The sequence below is a fragment of the Eucyclogobius newberryi genome, unplaced genomic scaffold (genome assembly GCF_026437365.1).
Source record: "Eucyclogobius newberryi isolate DKJ021-1_F unplaced genomic scaffold, fEucNew1.0.hap1 SCAF_19, whole genome shotgun sequence".
NCBI lineage: Eukaryota > Metazoa > Chordata > Actinopteri > Gobiiformes > Gobiidae > Eucyclogobius > Eucyclogobius newberryi.
In genome coordinates, this window is record NW_027315823.1 from 10,927,443 (window position 1) to 10,944,833 (window position 17,391).

A 17,391-nucleotide genomic window follows, 5' to 3' on the forward strand; every position below is an offset into this window, starting at 1 on the left:
TAAATTAATGATGATTTGTCACATCTTAAGTGTGCGTCAAGTGAATCTGCTTAAATTGAAAGTTATGTAAATTTTTGAAGAAAATATTAACAGATAAAGCCTCATTTGCTATGATACACATAAAGAGACTTGGTAGAAAGAGACGTGTTCCACCAAGAAATCACAGTTGTCCTCGTCGTTGCCCCCTGGTGGCCTAAAAAGGTAAAAATGGAAACATGATGAGACCTGGTTAAGTTCTTGTTTGACATAATTTAAAACATGATTTAGCCCTGGTGTAATTCCTGCTTTAGTGCTGTTTTAGTCCTTGTTAAGTTGATGTATTTCTGGTCTAGTCTTCCTTCAGCCCTGGTTTATTACCTGACAGTAGAAGAACAGTGCAGTGGTGGAGAGGAGCAGGATGAGGACATGGATCCCGGCTCTCAGGAGCAGATGTGAGTCTGGGACTGTAGAGACAATTAACATTAATCCACAAAAAATAAAGTATCTTCAAACTGTAAATGAACTGTACCTCCAGGACCAATGTAAAGGGTCACGTCCTTTATGATTTGATTTGACTTATCTTCACTCCAACTACAGGTGTAGAGCCCTGTGTGGGCGGGACCAAACGCTGAGAACAGGAAGTGGGCGGAGTCATTGACAGTTGGTAGGGTGTAATTCCCACCCGGAGAAAACAGGACGACATCCAAAAGCCAAAACGGTTTATCAAAAGAGCAGGAGACACTGAAGTTTGCGCCGGACCTCACGAGAGCTCTGGGGCCCAGCGACTGAGAAACTCCTTCAGAGGAGACTGTGATTCTGAGAGAAGGAAATTGCTCTGTGGAGAGAGAGAAAGAGGACAGTCAGCAAAGCCTGAGGTCTCAAATCATCTGCAGATGTTGTGCTGTGATTTAAACATTTAGGAGAATAAACCTTGTCTAAAATCCAAAAATGTCTAACATGATTATTTATATCAGGGACATTTTTGGATTTTAAATGAATGTGAATACAGCAATAAGCCCCTTACATGTGTACCATCACAAATATAATCCTAGACCTTTAACAGATTGTCAGAATTTGAAAGTCCTTTATTGGGGATGCAATCAAGTTTAACCTATGGATGTCTTTAGAGCTCACACACAGACAGCAGGTGGGGCCATCACATGAGAGAATTACTTTGGCCAAGAATAACACAATACATTTTTTTATATAAAAATAAATATCTGACAAAAGAGCATATGGGTACTAAAATATGTGACTATGAAATATGTTCGAATAAATAAGTATACAACATATGACAGCAATCCAAAAGTCGGCCTGTGTGTGTGTTTTTACATATTGTAGCGTTCTAACTTGTCGAGAAGTGTTTTGTTGTTGTGGTGACAGTTTTACCATGAGTGAGTTTGTTAGTATTTTATTTGTATTTTTTTTTGAGCAAACCTTTTTTCAGTGACTTCTTCACACACTGCTACCTGTGAAAATCTCCACCTATGACACGTGTTAATGTCCCACTTGTCACTGAAGGACTTTCACTTTTTCTTCTTTTCGAGGCCTTGGATTATGGGCCTTATTCATGAAGCGTTTTTACACACAACTTCTTAAAACCTCCACTTGAAATCGGGCAAAACATTTTCCTTAATTTTCCGTTACCTTTGAACGCCTGGTCATGAGGTTAACGCTAAGGACCAGGAGGTGTGTACATTTAGTAACATTTTCTAAGAAAATATTCATGACTGAAGCCCCATATTTGCTATGGTACACATAAAGAGAACCTTATTCTTTACAAGAAAGTTGTCTTTCTTGTAAATAAATAAATGTTGTAATACTTAATACAGACCTGAGCAGAACAGGAACAGACTGTACTTGTCCTGGGTGCTGTTTGAGTCGTGGACCAGACAGTTTCTGAGGTCAGATCTCTGCTTCACACACTCGGGGTCCAGCTCCCAGAACACCCCCCAAGAAGACCTATATTCAGCTTCAACTGCCAAACCACAGCCCAGCTTTTGACACAGAACAGATAAAAAGTCCAAGTCCTGATCCCGGTCTACAGTCTGCCCTCTTCTCCACTGGTCCTCATGTCTCAGCTCCAGGACACCGAAACAGTTGTATCCATTGAGCCTCAACTGCACATCTGGACACAAACAACGTATGATTAAGATAAGATAGCCTTTATTTGTCCACACAACGGGGACATTTTGGATTAACATACTGTAAACCTTTAAACAAGAAATTAAACCAAATTTCTTTGGTGCTTAATTGTAACAAAGCCAGAAATGTGGGATGTTAATGATATATGTTTTAATCTTTATTATATTTATCATATAATAAAGACAAAATGGATCACAACCAGACGGCAAAATCCCAAATAAAAAAGGACTAAAACAGTAGCAAGTGATAAAACAAAATCATGGCACATTTGAATGAGTCTCACCTGTTCCACTGTGTCAAATTTGTCCAGTTCTAAAGTCATTTTTTCCATTAGTCTAACGTTTGTCACTACGTCTGTCCAGTCTTTGATTGTTGGTGTCATCAATTTATTTATGATGGCCTTTTTGTCCACTGTCAAATGTACGTTCACTGTGTCAGTGCAGGAGTTTTGAGGCCCAAATACATAGTATTAAAATTGAGTGGGATGGCAACATCATAGACAGTCGGCAGCACTCTGCACTGCTGTTCGGCCCGTAGGCCGACATAACAGTGAGAGAACTGTCCCCAACCCGAAGGTGTGGAGACGCAACCCTCTCCTTCCCTTGTGTGAACTCCAACATGTGGCGGCTGAGCTGTGGGGCTATAAGTACCCCACACCAGCCTGCCACCTCTCCCCGCGGGCACCACCAGAGAGGTGGAGGGTCCAGCCCCTCTCGAGGAGATGCATTCAGAGTCCGAATTGTGTGTGGAAGTGATTATATTGAGTCGGTATTGCTCTTTCCCTCCCAGCGAGATGACGTTCCACGTCCCCAGAGTTAGTTTCTGTGTCTGGAGATCTGGTTGTCGAGGTCCCTGCCATCAAATGCCGCCCAGATTTTTCTGCACCAGCCCCTTACGGATCCGCCTGCAGGACGGCGAGCGTCTGCTGGCCGGGCCCCGTGGCCGGACACAGTCCAAACGAGTGATGTGGGACCATCCTCCCGTGGACCCACCACCAGAAGCTCGCAGTCGAGCACCCACCCCTGGCCTGGCTCCAGGATGGATCCAGGCGACGTAACTGGCTTTGATTTTTGTCTGTTTATAAGAGGCTTTTGAACCGTTCTTGGTCTGACCCGTCACCTAGGACCTGTTTGTCTTGGGAGACCCTACCAGGGGCTTGAAGCCCCCGACAACATAGCTCCTGGTATCATTCTGGTGCTCAACCCCCTCCACCACTTTAAGGTGTCAGTTCAACTTCAACTTCACTTCAAACCATCAAACCAAAAAATAAACCTCCTTACTACAGCCTGAAAAGCTAATCAAGGATAGTAAACTTGGCTCATGCCAAGTCCAGTCAGTCAATCTGAACTTAATGTAGCAGAAACTCATCCCAACCAACAGTAAATGTAGGGTAACAGCAATGTAGTGAGAATGATTTAAATAAACTACAGGCCTAAAACAAGCGCGTTCTGTTGTTGTGCGTTGGTTCTTTTGCTAATTCACTAATGTTTTAGCAATGTTTTTCATAGCTTGAGAACAAGCCTACACATGCTTATTGTATGGCATTGTATTCTGGTAATCTGTCAACATAAAAGATTAATAAAGCTCAGTCAAACGCATTTACTTTGCTTGTTGATTTGATATTTGATATTTACTTGAAAGATATTTATGCAGAAGAAGCAAACTTTCCTGAACTCCTTGTTTATTATCCTGGGGGATTTTAACAAGGGGAATCTCAGCCATGAATTATCAATATACAGACAGTTTATTAAAGTCCCGACCAGAGAGTAAAATACGCTGGATCAATGTTCCACAACTCTCAGTAACGCCTTCCATGTCGTGGCTCGCACTGTTGTAGGCTCACGCAATGGTTCACCTGATCCCCACGTACAGACAGAGGCTGAAGTTCTCCAACCCTTTAGTGAGGACCTCTAAGAGGTGGACCAATGAGGCAGTGGAGGATCTATGTGCAAGTTTGGACATTACAGACTAGGAGGTTTTCAGAGCTGCCACAGATAGTTTGGATGAGTACACGGACACGGTGACGTCATACATTTGATTCTGTGAGGACTGCATTATACACAAACGCACCAAAGTCACTTTCAACAATGTCAAACCCTGGTTCAGACCAAAACTGAGGCAGCGGACAGGCCCGTGACCGAAAGATGCAAAGTATGGATTTAGCAGGAAGGTCTCGAGAGCTAGATTTACTGTAAGTACAATACACGTCTGGAGCAGTTCTCAGACAACAACCCCACCTCTGTGTGGCGAGGGCTCAGGCTTCTCATTACTACTACAAGCCCAGAGACCCCACGCTGCAGACTACCGAAAACTGGCCAAAGAACTTAACACCCTCAAGGTTTAAGACCACAGAACCTCCCGCCACAAGAACAGTTTCTTGCTCTCTGCCGTTGGACTAATGATCTCTTGACACCTGTTACTAAATAATTATTTGAAATTGCGTTTATATATTTGTCAAAGTATTTAACATATGGTAAGTTTATTTTTCTGTTTTATAGTTCACCAATTTTTTTGAATTCACACACACACACACACACATATATATACACATATATATATATATGTATATATATGTGTATATATATATGTGTATATATATATATATGTGTATAAATATACATGTGCATATATATATATATATATGTGTATATATATAAGTATATATATATATATATATATATATATATATGTGTGTGTGTGTATATATATATATATGTATATGTGTGTATATGTATATATGTATATATATATATATATATATATATATATATATATATATATATATATATATATATATGTGTGTGTGTGTATATATATGTGTGTGTGTGTATGTATGTATGTGTATATATGTATATATATATATATATGTGTGTGTATATATATATATATATATATATATATATATATATATATATATATATATATATATATATATATATGTGTGTATATATATGTGTGTGTGTGTATGTATGTATGTGTATATATATATATATATATATATATATATACATATATACATATATATGTTTATGTTTCTTTCTCACTGAAGAAAGTTCCTGTTTGTGAATCTTGTTTTTTTTCCACTGACAATGGCAATAAACCTTCTGATATTGATTCTGAAATGTGTATATGACTTTGATATGGAATAAAAAAAGAAAATGAAATGGAGGACAGATGTAAAACTCCGCCCCTTTTACCTGAGCAGGTGATGTTAGCAGCAGCTGAGCAGCGCATCTCAAAGCTCTTACAGTGACTCAGTGCTGTCTCTGCTCCATTGCAGTGAAAAGTCCTCCCCAAAGCGGCTCCCTCTGGCAACAGCGCCCCCTGGAGGTCAGACACACTTCCACAATCCAGCTCCCTGCAGACCACTTCAGCCTCTGCCCGACTAAAGTCCTCTGCACACACCGAGCGCCACATCTGGTCTGTGTGCACCTCCAGAGAACCAGAGCACCGACTGGGCCCACCGCTCAGCCGCACCCAGTCTGACAAGCACAAACACAGGACAAGTTAAGAGAGGGGCTGGAGGAGGTGTCTGGGGAGAGGAAGGAGCAGTAGGAAGTGTCTGAGGAGAGAAGGAGCTGGAGGAGGTGTCTGGAGAGAGGGAGGGAGCAGGAGGAGGAGCCTGGAGTGGGGGAGGAGTAAGAGGAAGTGTCTGGGGTAAGGAAGGGGCAGGAGTAGGTGTCAGGGGGAGTGAGAGGGGCAGGGGAAGTGTCTGGGGAGGGGGAGAAGAAAAAACGAGCTTTTTGGGGAGGTGGAGGAGATGGTGTCTAGGGAAAGGGAGGAGCAGTAGGAAGTGTCTGAGGAGGGAAGGAGCAGGAGGAGGTGTCTGGAGAGAGGGAGGGAGCAGGAGGAGGTGTCTGGGGAGTGGGATAAGCAGGAGGAGGAGCCTGGAGAGGGGGAGGAGTAAGAGGAAGTGTCTGGGGTGAGGAAGGGGTGAGGAAGGGGCAGGCTTTAGTCGGGCAGCCTCTGCGGGGGCAGAAGAAAAAAAGAGCTTTTGGGGAGGCGGAGGAGGTGGTGTCTAGGGAAAGGGAGGAGTAGGAGGAGATGTCTGGGGAAAGGGAGGAGTAGGAGGAGGTGTCTGGGGAAAGGAGGAGTAGGAGGAGGTGTCTAGAGAGAGGGAGAGCTGTACCCTGCCGTGTGGTTAGACGTTCGGTCACAACAGGAGCATTTTTAGACTCTACTGCTCTAATGTGGATTTCATAGGTGGTGTTAGGCTTCAGGTGCCGGATCTCTGTGGTTCTTTTGTGTCCCAGGACCACAACGTCCCTCAGGTCAGGCTCTATTGACAGAATAAATCTCTCCACTCTGTCCACACAAGTCCAGGAGACTCGAGCTCTTCTTGACTGAATGTCAGAAAACCTCAGAGATTCAGGCCGCGGTAGGTCTGAAAATAGAAGAGAGTTGTGTTACCTTCCTCTAGAATCTACTACAGTTCCCATGATTAGGCTGATGGATTTTTCTTTTTCAATAGTTATTATAGCCCCAATAATTGTGCAAAAAAGGTTTTACAGCATAAAATATAGCAGCATACAACCCTAACCCAGGTCTCGGGGGAACATAGGGATGACCCCCATAAAAACACAAAGTTTATGCCTTTTGATGGTAAATCTAGCCTTTGATAAGACAATGTATCAGTTTTTTTAGTTAAAACTGAATTGTTAGGTATATTGAAAGTCTTTTTAGGACTTTGTGTGTCAAAGCGATTAAAAAAACACCAACCTTTAAGGTGCAAAGTTTTATATTTTTAGGAAATGGGAAAGAAGACAAGGAAACTGACAACTCACCCATAGTCTGTTTGATCCAACGACACAAAGACTGAGTTAGCTCTTTCAAAAGGTTTGGGAAACAATTAAAGTCTTCAACAGTGTAGACTTCAGGTCTATCAAGATCATTCCCAATGTCCTTTAACTCACTGTAATCTGCGTCTTTAACTCCAACTATCATCACTTTCATATCAAGGCGCCACAACTGTTCAACAATGTCTGTGTTGATGCCTGGTGAGTTCCTGTCACTGATCAATCACAGCGTCAGGAGCATCGCCTCTAGCGCCTCGATCTGTTTGTAAAACAGTTTCAAGAACAAAGTACATATCATGGGTGGTCAGGTCTCCAGGAGAAGGAGGACTTTGTGACATCCTCTTGACTGCACTGACCACAGAGGGCACATCGTGATATGTGTTCAGGTGAAACTCAACCTCAGGTTTTCCACCAGACTTCACCAGAGCAATCTGGACCGAATCAAGACCAACCACACCGAGGATCTGGACCAGGGTCTCCAGGAAATCTCTCACTTTGGAGAAATCTTCAGAACTGATGTGGTTGAATCCATCCAGAAGCAGGAGCACATCAGCTCTGTGGTCCTCACTGAGAGGACACTCTGCAGGAGACAGGAGACAGTGAGAGGGAAGACGTGAAAACTCTGACCAGCATCTCACACACACTTCTGCATGAACACAGAGTCAGTTACATCTCTTTACTATTCAAGCAAAACAAATGAACACATTGGACAAAATGTATGTCCAATTTTAAAGAATAGAATATTAAAAGTATGTTTTGGGTCTATAAAATGAAAAATGTGTGTAACAAGAAATATAACTCCTTCTCAAACCCGGCATTACAGAACCAGAGCTTGGACTTCTGCCTCTGAAAACCATCCTGGATTAGTAATAATAACTCGTTTTTAAGAGGTAGATGAACTATCAACAGTATATTTCTTGAATACTCCATGTTTTGAACAAGGCTTTCCTGAACCAGACAAACTCCATTCTAATCTAACCCTGGACTTGTTTGATGAAGTGAGCAGATGTACCTGTTTGAGTGTTCTGAGAGTTCTGAGCCCAGGTCCCTGAAATAAATCACAAATATTAGATTAGCTACAGCTATTTCATAGATAACTGATTCATTGAGTTATGTAAGAACATGACACAGTATGACAGTGGTCCCCAAACTTTTTGACTCGAGGGCCACATTGAGTTCTAAAATTTGGCCGAGGGGCTGGGCCAGGAAAATATGGTGTGTTTGTGTGAACTAATGAATTACTATAAATTGCACGCAAGATTTGACGTGTAACTTGTAACAAAGCAACAAATGCAAGGCTCAATGTACAAATTGTTTTCCAAATGCATTAAATAATGATTAAGTATCTACAGTCTTCTACTGTCCACAAGAGTCTTCTTCAGTGTCAAACACATTTGCTCTTCCTGCTTGATTGGCCCCGGTGGCCGTTTGTGGTGAATTCTATTTTCTGCGCGCCATAGATTTTCTTGTGCGCTCACTAAGTGCGGGCAGTGCACTAAGTGCGAGCAGTGCACTAAGTGCGAGCAGTGCACTAAGTGCGCAGTGCACTAAGTGCGAGCAGTGCGCAGCTGCGCAGGCGCGCAGCTTAGAGGGAACAGTGCCATCTCTTGGGGAAATGTGAGCATTACAGGCGAAAGGTAAAATGAACAGCCAGCCACAGTATTGTGAGTTTGAATCCCGACTCCGACATTTGCTGCATGTCCTCCGTTCTCTCTCATCATTATCTTTCCATTATTTCTCTTTACATCTACTGTCTAATAAAGCCTACGGCAAAAAAAAAAAAAAAAAAAAAAATTAATTTTTTTTTTAATATAACTTGGACAAGCTTGGCGGGCCGGATTGAAAGGCCCAACGGGCCGGATGTGGCCCGCGGGCCGTAGTTTGGGGACCACTGCAGTATGACATCAACAAACCATCAACTACACTGTTTCAAATTTTGTCCATAATTGCAAAAAAAAAAAAAAAAGCCCATACAGAGATTTCAATGATTCAATTTATTCGAGTGCTAAAATGTTCCTGGAAATGTATTGAATGAAGTAAAATGTAAATTAATTTTAAACTTGTTTACTTGTTTGGAAGATTACACTGCAAGTTATTTTAATGAGAATCTGTTTTCTGCTTTCTGGAAGAATACAAATTCAAACACTGACAACAGATTTCTTCAAAATAACAATTTGACATTATTTTTCTGCACCTACTGAAGGCATTAAAATAGTACACTTTTGTGATCAAGTAGATATTTTCTCTTGTCAAATTCCTCCAGAGGTTTTACCAGTTCAAACCAAGTCGTAGATTAAATAAAAATACAACTGTGGACATATTGAATGAAATAAAAATTTACCAGAACAGCAGAGCAACAGGATCAAGACCAGACCTCCAGGAGCCATGTGTAGAAGAGAATTAAGCCAGAACCACACCAAGACCAAACCAGGACTGAACCAGGTCCAAACCAGGTCTAAACTAGGTGTAAACCAAGACCAAACCAGGTCTGAACCAGGTCTAAACCAGGACTGAACCAGGACTGAACCAGGTCCGAACCAGACTATGTCCTTTTATATGCTGATCTTATCTGAGGTTATTTCCTGTGTGTGACATTCAAAACTAATCTTTAACACGCATCAGAAACTATCCCTGCATCATTCCTCAGATAATATGAAAAATGAATTTTTATATTTGTGCAGTGATGAGCTTCTAAAACTGCCGTTTATGTTCTCCATGAATAGCTTTGCATTATTTATAAAGCACAATTTGTTCATTAAGTACAAGTCAAAGTAATTCAAAGTATATAGTACGGAGACACACAGTAAAATAAAAAAATAATAAAAAAATCACAATAACGATAAAAACACATTTACTTTAAAAATAAATTTTAAAGATCAGAGTCCAGATATAAGCCTGTCCTTTCAGTCATATGCAGAGCTAAACAAAACAGTTTTCAGCCTAGATTTGATTGTCATTTCATTGTCAGAGTAGAACCTGTCTCACATCTTCAGGAAGACTGTTCCAGATTTTAGCTGCATAAAACTGAAACACAGATTCCCCATGTTTAGTCCTGACTCTGGCACCAGCAGGAGGCCGCTCCATGTTTAGTCCTGACTCTGGCACCAGCAGGAGGCCGGTCCATGTTTAGTCCTGACTCTGGCACCAGCAGGAGGCCGGTCCATGTTTAGTCCTGACTCTGGCACCAGCAGGAGGCCGGTCCATGTTTAGTTCTGACTCTGGCACCAGCAGGAGGCCGGTCCATGTTTAGTCCTGACTCTGGCACCAGCAGGAGGCCGGTCCATGTTTAGTCCTGACTCTGGCACCAGCAGGAGGCCGGTCCATGTTTAGTCCTGACTCTGGCACCAGCAGGAGGCCGGTCCATGTTTAGTCCTGACTCTGGCACCAGCAGGAGGCCGGTCCATGTTTAGTTCTGACTCTGGCACCAGCAGGAGGCCGGTCCATGTTTAGTCCTGACTCTGGCACCAGCAGGAGGCCGGTCCATGTTTAGTCCTGACTCTGGCACCAGCAGGAGGCCGGTCCATGTTTAGTCCTGACTCTGGGCACCAGCAGGAGGCCGGTCCATGTTTAGTCCTGACTCTGGCACCAGCAGGAGGCCGGTCCATGTTTAGTCCTGACTCTGGCACCAGCAGGAGGCCGGTCCATGTTTAGTCCTGACTGGCACCAGCAGGAGGCCGGTCCATGTCTAGGCCTGACTCTGGCACCAGCAGGAGGCCGGTCCATGTTTAGTCCTGACTGGCACCAGCAGGAGGCCGGTCCATGTCTAGGCCTGACTCTGGCACCAGCAGGAGGCCGGTCCATGTTTAGTCCTGACTCTGGCACCAGCAGGAGGCCGGTCCATGTTTAGTCCTGACTCTGGCACCAGCAGGAGGCCGGTCCATGTTTAGTCCTGACTCTGGCACCAGCAGGAGGCCGGTCCATGTTTAGTCCTGACTCTGGCACCAGCAGGAGGCCGGTCCATGTTTAGTCCTGACTCTGGCACCAGCAGGAGGCCGGTCCATGTTTAGTCCTGACTCTGGCACCAGCAGGAGGCCGGTCCATCAGAACACAGAAAATGAATGAAGAATATATATATATATATATATATATATATATATATATATATATATATATATATATATATATATATATATATATATATATATATATATATATATATATATATATATTTATATTTATATTTATATTTATATGTATGTATAAGGACAGTGATTTACAGTCACAAAATGCCCATGTACACTGCGCCACGCCCACCACTCACACACACTCATTCACAAAGTTAGCGCAGGTTTGTTTTACAGACATAGTTGGACTCTGGACTCAGTTTTCTAAGATGACAACAACTAAACCTTTTTCTGTAATGGAACACACCTGAAATGTTGGGACATGGTGAAAAGCTCAGAAAAGTCATTTTTTATATGTCTCAACCACAACACAAACAATGCAGTGTCCTTTAAGTGCAGCATGCTGAGAATCTCGTCCAGCTTCTAATCGTATACAAATTTGAAGCATAATCGTTCTGTTCAGCTCGAGCATGGCACTGCCCTCCATCGGAAATGTTGACATACTTAAACCCAAGAATGAGAGCACCACCTATTTAAATTTGCATGAGATTGTAATGCGATGACGCGCGGCCGTGTACGTGCAGCAGTTTGGCCGGTGCCAAGATGTCAGTGTTGGCTGTGATTCTGCCGGCATGGCGTCAGCAGCCACCCAAAACAGACTGCTCCACTCATCTTCACGCCACACGGACACACGCAGAGGGCCGAGGTTAGCCGGGAAATATGTCAGATTTGTAGCACCCTTTTTAACAATGACATCATTTAAAAGCTGTAGGTGCTTTATTCGTCGACATTTGGCTTTAGGCCTTTTTGTGAGTTTCAGCTCCCTGTTATAGACGTTTTTACCATTCAATGACTATTTTGTTTAAAATTGATAGCATGGCAAAATGTCCTATTTCTCCTCATGTTGAAAGCCATGTGTAACCGTTTATTTCCATGGACAACAAGCTAAGCTGATGGAGGCAGTGTAATTGTTTCATCTATATCGGACAAGATGTATTATCTTGACATGTGACGTTTCAGGTTGAAACATGTCAAGGTAATGCATCCTGTCTTACCTATTGTATGATATAGATTTATCTTAATCCATAACCTGAGGCAGTTTGAAGTTTGAAGCTGTCTGGTCTTTAAAACCACAAAGGAGCTTCATGGCTTAAGATGTCCTAATCTAGTGCAGTCCCTGGGACAAGGTCCGAACACAACTCGGTGCTCGCCGGGGATGCAGTGGTTTAAGGCGTGGCACATGTTTAGTTGTTACCACCGCACGTCTTTCTGTGTGACATTTGTCCTGTTATTGATCCCACACAGGAGTTTGTTTGGATCCTGAGCCTCACGTTTGTCAGAAGCTGGATTCTTTGCTCTGCTGGACTTAAAGACAGGTTCAACATGCTTTTTATTAAAATATTGTGCTTAACACTTGGACCTCTTGCTCTGCTCACCTCAGCTGTTGACAGAGTGAACAGATTGAGACACTTCCTGCCCCTTGTCAGTTGTAGTGATGTGACATCACTCCCCTCCTGTTGTCACGGAGACACACAGTGTGTACTGAAGCCAGGAAGAGAACAGCAGCTGTCGCATGGGCCCAAAACAGACCAGAGAAGGTCTGTTTTGTGCACAATCCTTGCATTTTATCCATGTATCACAGCTATGAAAGTTCTGTCCGATTATATTAGAAATTATATTGATTCACTATATTAACAATAAGGTATTACATTAATTCAGTTTTACCTTTAACCAATATCCTGTCTGCATTACATTTCATAATCCTGCATCCTTTTAATGAGAAAGATATTGCATTTTATTATTTTTAATGCAGTTTAAATAAAGTAACATTACATAACTACGGATATAACTACAGAGTATCCGCAAGGTCTTAAAAAGTCTTGTTGATCAATTAAATTGACTCAAATAAAGGCTAACTAAAAAGTCTTAATCACAGTTGTATGGTCATACTTTTTTGGTCACTAAAGTTTTGTTTGAAGGATCTAGTCAGACCTTATACTATTTCCCATAATATATATGCACACACAAATATCAGCGCCAAATAACAGATGATAGTGGCAGCTGTAAAGCGCAGCAGGTGGAGTTTGGAGCAGCATCACTTTTGTCACTGTGGGAGTGTCAGGGGCTGGACACTGGACTGAATTATTATCATTATTAGGCCCGAGTGCCACAAGCTGGCGAGAGGCCTATTAATCTCGTAAGGCCGTGCGAAGCACGGCTGCGAAAGTGCGCACGTAGTGCGCACGAAATCGAGCACGAAATCGAGCACTCACTAACGCACTCCTTCACTCACGCACGCCCCGTGCAGACTAATTAGTAGTAGGAAAATGGAACATTACCGTTGTAAACGGGCGAAGACCGTGCAAAAGTGCGCACTAAACGAGCACTTTACATTGGGATGACGAACTCATTTGCGCTAAGTAGCTCAAGAATACGTTCCCCATATCTTGCATGTTCCGTGCATATAAGCATGTAATGCAAAAATTGAACATTATTTTATAATATTTAGTTATTTAGTTTATGATATTTGAAAAATGGGAAACATTGTTTTCGCATCGGAATATTCTTCTTCTTCTTCTTCTTCTTCTTCTTCTTCTTCTTCTTCTTCATCTTCTTCTTCTTCTTCTTCTTCTTCTTCTTCTTCTTCTTCCCAAATGTACCAAAAATGCATTGAGAGATAGGAAATGACCCAAAAAAAATCTGATCCTAGAATCATGAAATTTGGCGCAGAGGTAGATGGTGACGAAGAGAAGTCAAATCAAATCAAATCAAATCAATTTATTTTTGTAAGGCCCAAAATCACAACAACAGTTGCCTCTGAGGGCCACAGGGAGAAATGAATCAACAATGTCTGTGGTGGCGATGGAGTCAGACAATGTCTGTGGTGGCGAGGGACGATGTCCCAGGGTCCTCTGTCCTTAGACTCTCCTTCTCGGCCAGGAAAAACTACAAAAAAAACCTCTTTGGGAAAAAAGCGTAGAAACCTGGAGGAGTTCCAGTGAAGGAGAGATCCGACTCTCACAGACGGACAGACGAACACGAGGAGACTGGAGCTGGACCCACTCTTCAGGCAGATGAGGGACCGTCGGAGTCGAGCTGGACCCACTCTTCAGGCAGATGAGGGACCGTCGAAGTAAAAAATATTATTATGGCAACGCCGTCCGCCCAACCAAATGTCGGCCATATTGGTTCATAAATGGCTAAGCATGACATGGGAGTTTTTCCAAATGTCGTACTTTTACGAACTCCTCCCAGGGCGTTGGCTCTAAAAAGCTGAAATTTGGTGAAAATGCTACTGAGGAGTGGGACATCAAAAGTTATTCAAATTACATTGATACCTGTCACGGTCTCTGTGCGGCGAAGCCGCAAACTTTAGCTAGAATTTCAGATATCTCCCAAATTTAACATTTCTGCCGTTTGCGCAGATAAAGTCGGAATTGCGTCAAATTAGAATCAGTTGTTAAACTCTTTGCCCTAAACCTACTTGAAGTGAAATAAATTAATTTGGCGCCACAGCGCCCCCTACAGATTTTATATGGAGGTTAAATATCTAGTTTTGCGAAATTATATGAAATTTGACACACAACTCAATTTTAGCCCCATCAAAAAAGTCAAAGACCCATGTCATAATTCTTATGGCGTTGCCGTAGCGATGACCAAAACCTCCCATGTTATTCCAATGGGGAAATCGCCAGAACATGTTTACACTTTATACTTTCACAAACTCCTCCCAGGGCGTTAGCCCTATCAACCTGAAATTTGGTGAGACTCATCTTCAGGTGTGGACCATCATAAGGTATCCACATTTTTATTCAGAAAGTCACGGTCTCTGTGCGGCAAAGCCGCACATTTTGCCAAGAATTCAAAATAAAATTGCTTTTTGATGGTAAAACAAAGGGGAGAAGATGTGACAGCGTCACAGATTCAGCAGTAGGCGTAATAAAAGGACCATTGGGGGGCGTTAGCGCCCCCTCCTCTTGCGGCTTGGCGGCGTAGCGGCGGCGGCGTGGCGAGGGCCGATCATTGCCGCTTGCGGCTTTAATTTTGAGAGTCATGCTCTCTTTTACAATGGTCCCTGTTCACACAAAGAAAGCATTTACAATTTAGAATAAATACAATTAAACACAGAGAAGTCAGTCAAAGCATATACTGTACATGTGCCAATTAATACCATTTTAAAATGACATTTGAAATTGCCAACAGAAGGAAGTTTGCAAATTTGAAGAATAGCTTGTACATTGTTCAATCTGTGAGAAGCATAAAATGAAAAAGCAGTTTTTACAGGACATCAAGATTAAAGTTCTCTTTTGCACGTGTGTTATGACCTATTTTTGTTTTTAATAATTTGTCTAAATTGTAGTATTTAAACATAGAGCTTTAAACATAAAGACAGTGCTGTTCACCACGTGTTGAGAAATAAGCCCATCTACTTTCTCATAAAGTGCAATGATGTGTTTGATATCCGTCTCTCGTGATGATGGAACAGTGATAAAGTGCATCCAGTGGTTTCATGGTTTGTGCAGATGCATGTAAATGATTTCATCATGGTCTAATACTGGTAGAAAACATGTTTTTATCAATGTTTAAATTTAAAAGAAAGATTTTTATCCAACCAGATACATAAATATTTTATCTCTCTTTATCTCTTTACCATGTAGGGGGGTCAAGGAAATGTATCTTTCTTTAGTTAAAAGGGCTTCTTTGATAGATGGAGTAAATGGTAAATTATAGTGTATTCATCCTAAAAGTGAACAATACTATTTAATAATTGAACGAAGCTAATTTATAGTATGGTAAAGTAAAAAGAATAGGGCCAATAATTGAGTCCTGCAGGTGCCTTTCAAGCCCTGTAAGAAGGAGGACTCAACACCAATTGAACGTATTGTATTTAAAACAAAATGGTCAAAAGTGTTAAAAGCCCTGGATAAATCTATAAAAAGCTAAATATGACTCTTTATTGTTCAGTCCTGACACAATATAATTTAAAACTTTAGAACAGACTTTCACTATGTCTGCGTCAAAATACAGATTGGTGAGGATTTAAAATTTTAGTTGGTTGCTAAAAACTAGAGAGCAGTAAGGATCTGTGACTGGTCTGCGTGCATGAAGCGAGTGTGTTGTTGCACGCTCCTGCGCGATGGTGCACGAGCATGCGTCTGCACGTGAAGGCTCTGTTGCCCATTTGACTGTGCGTGCCCTCACAAAGATCGTAAAGCAAAATTATTATTATTATTATTTTTTATGATCAAGTTTTTATTGAATTGTGCAATACAAAAATGTGTATTTCCCCCCATGAGTCCCTCACTTCCACCCATATCCATTCCAAGCTTGCACACACACACACACACACACACACAAACACACACATACAGGCACACACACACACACACAAACACGCACGCACGCACACACACACACACACACACACACACAAACACGCACGCACGCACACACACACACACACACACACACACACACACATATACAGGCACACACACACACACACACACAAACACACACACACACATACAGGCACACACACACACATACAGGCACACACACACACACACACACATACAGGCACACACAGGCACACACACACACACACACATACAGGCACACACACACACACACACATACAGGCACACACACAAACACACACACAAACACACACACACACACACACTCACACACACACACACACACACACCTTTCCTTTATATGTAAAGCACATTCGACTGAATTCACTTTTTTGGTAATGGTCCATTTGACCAAGCATGACCATGTGTGTCGCTGTTTCACCTCTGCCCTCCTCCTCTGCCCTCCTCCTCTGCCCTCCTCCTCTGCCCTCCTCCTCTGCCCTCCTCCTCCTCCCAAAATGTGCACAGCGATGTCAAAAAATACTTGACGTGAAGTATTTTTTTAGATCATGCATGAAAAAATACGAAGACACATTTTGGGCTTGGTTTTGCGTGTACCGGGCTTTATAAATGAGGCCCCAGATCTGGAGAGGCGAGATCTGAGACCCTGCTCACAGAACAGTGCAGGTTTTTTAAGGTTTTGTTTTGGAAAAACAAAGCAAAAAACAAACACCTGTTATCACCAAGGGCAAAGTGAGCTGGGCTTTAGCTAGAGACCGTTCGGATCAGAAAGTGGACAAAACACATGGTTAAACTAGGGCCTTACAGATTTTTGAGGCGATATTGATGTTAAAGTGTTCAGAAATGCCAACTATAAGTGATTTATGTTGTTAATATGCCACTCCTTTGTCTTGTTATTATTGTAAACGAATACCGGTATGCATGTTAATGCTGCCCAATTGTTGCCTGGAAAGTCCAGAATCATATCTCTCTGTGTGTTTATACAGACTGATGCCAGTCTGGTCACTGATGTCATCGCTGTGAGTT

At 42.2% G+C, this 17,391-nt stretch overlaps 2 protein-coding genes across 3 annotated transcripts in view; one reads left to right on the plus strand and one right to left on the minus strand.

Moving 5' to 3' along the window:
* The window catches only part of LOC140365355 (SH3 and cysteine-rich domain-containing protein 3-like), a 360,861-nt gene that overhangs the window by 323,800 nt on the left and 19,670 nt on the right, over nt 1–17,391 (plus strand). The gene's annotated exons all lie outside the window — the stretch shown is intronic.
* On the minus strand, nt 155–9,425 carry LOC140365353 (uncharacterized). 2 transcript variants are annotated; one of them, XM_072451737.1, is made up of 9 exons: nt 9,262–9,425; nt 7,933–7,968; nt 6,909–7,500; nt 6,254–6,508; nt 5,322–5,606; nt 1,814–2,107; nt 509–814; nt 358–443; nt 155–193 (listed from the first exon to the last, which is right to left on the minus strand). In XM_072451737.1, the coding sequence occupies exons 3-9, from the start codon at nt 7,075–7,077 to the stop codon at nt 161–163; spliced, it is 1,428 nt and encodes a 475-aa protein (XP_072307838.1). In that variant the 5' UTR covers nt 7,078–7,500; nt 7,933–7,968; nt 9,262–9,425; the 3' UTR covers nt 155–160. The 2 variants fall into 2 exon arrangements, with proteins under 2 accessions (XP_072307838.1, XP_072307839.1); XM_072451738.1 differs by lacking the exons at nt 7,933–7,968; nt 9,262–9,425 and having other exon boundaries at nt 6,909–7,525.

What these genes read in the sequence shown, in the direction of transcription:
- LOC140365353 (XM_072451737.1), bottom strand. Translation starts at nt 7,077, where the DNA reads ATGAAAGTGATGATAGTTGGAGTTAAAGACGCAGATTACAGTGAGTTA. An exon ending in TTGGATCAAACAGACTATGG is followed by an intron (nt 6,509 to 6,908) that starts GTGAGTTGTCAG and finishes TTCTATTTTCAG; the next exon opens with ACCTACCGCGGCCTGAATCT. An exon ending in CCTTTACATTGGTCCTGGAG is followed by an intron (nt 444 to 508) that starts GTACAGTTCATT and finishes TTGTCTCTACAG; the next exon opens with TCCCAGACTCACATCTGCTC.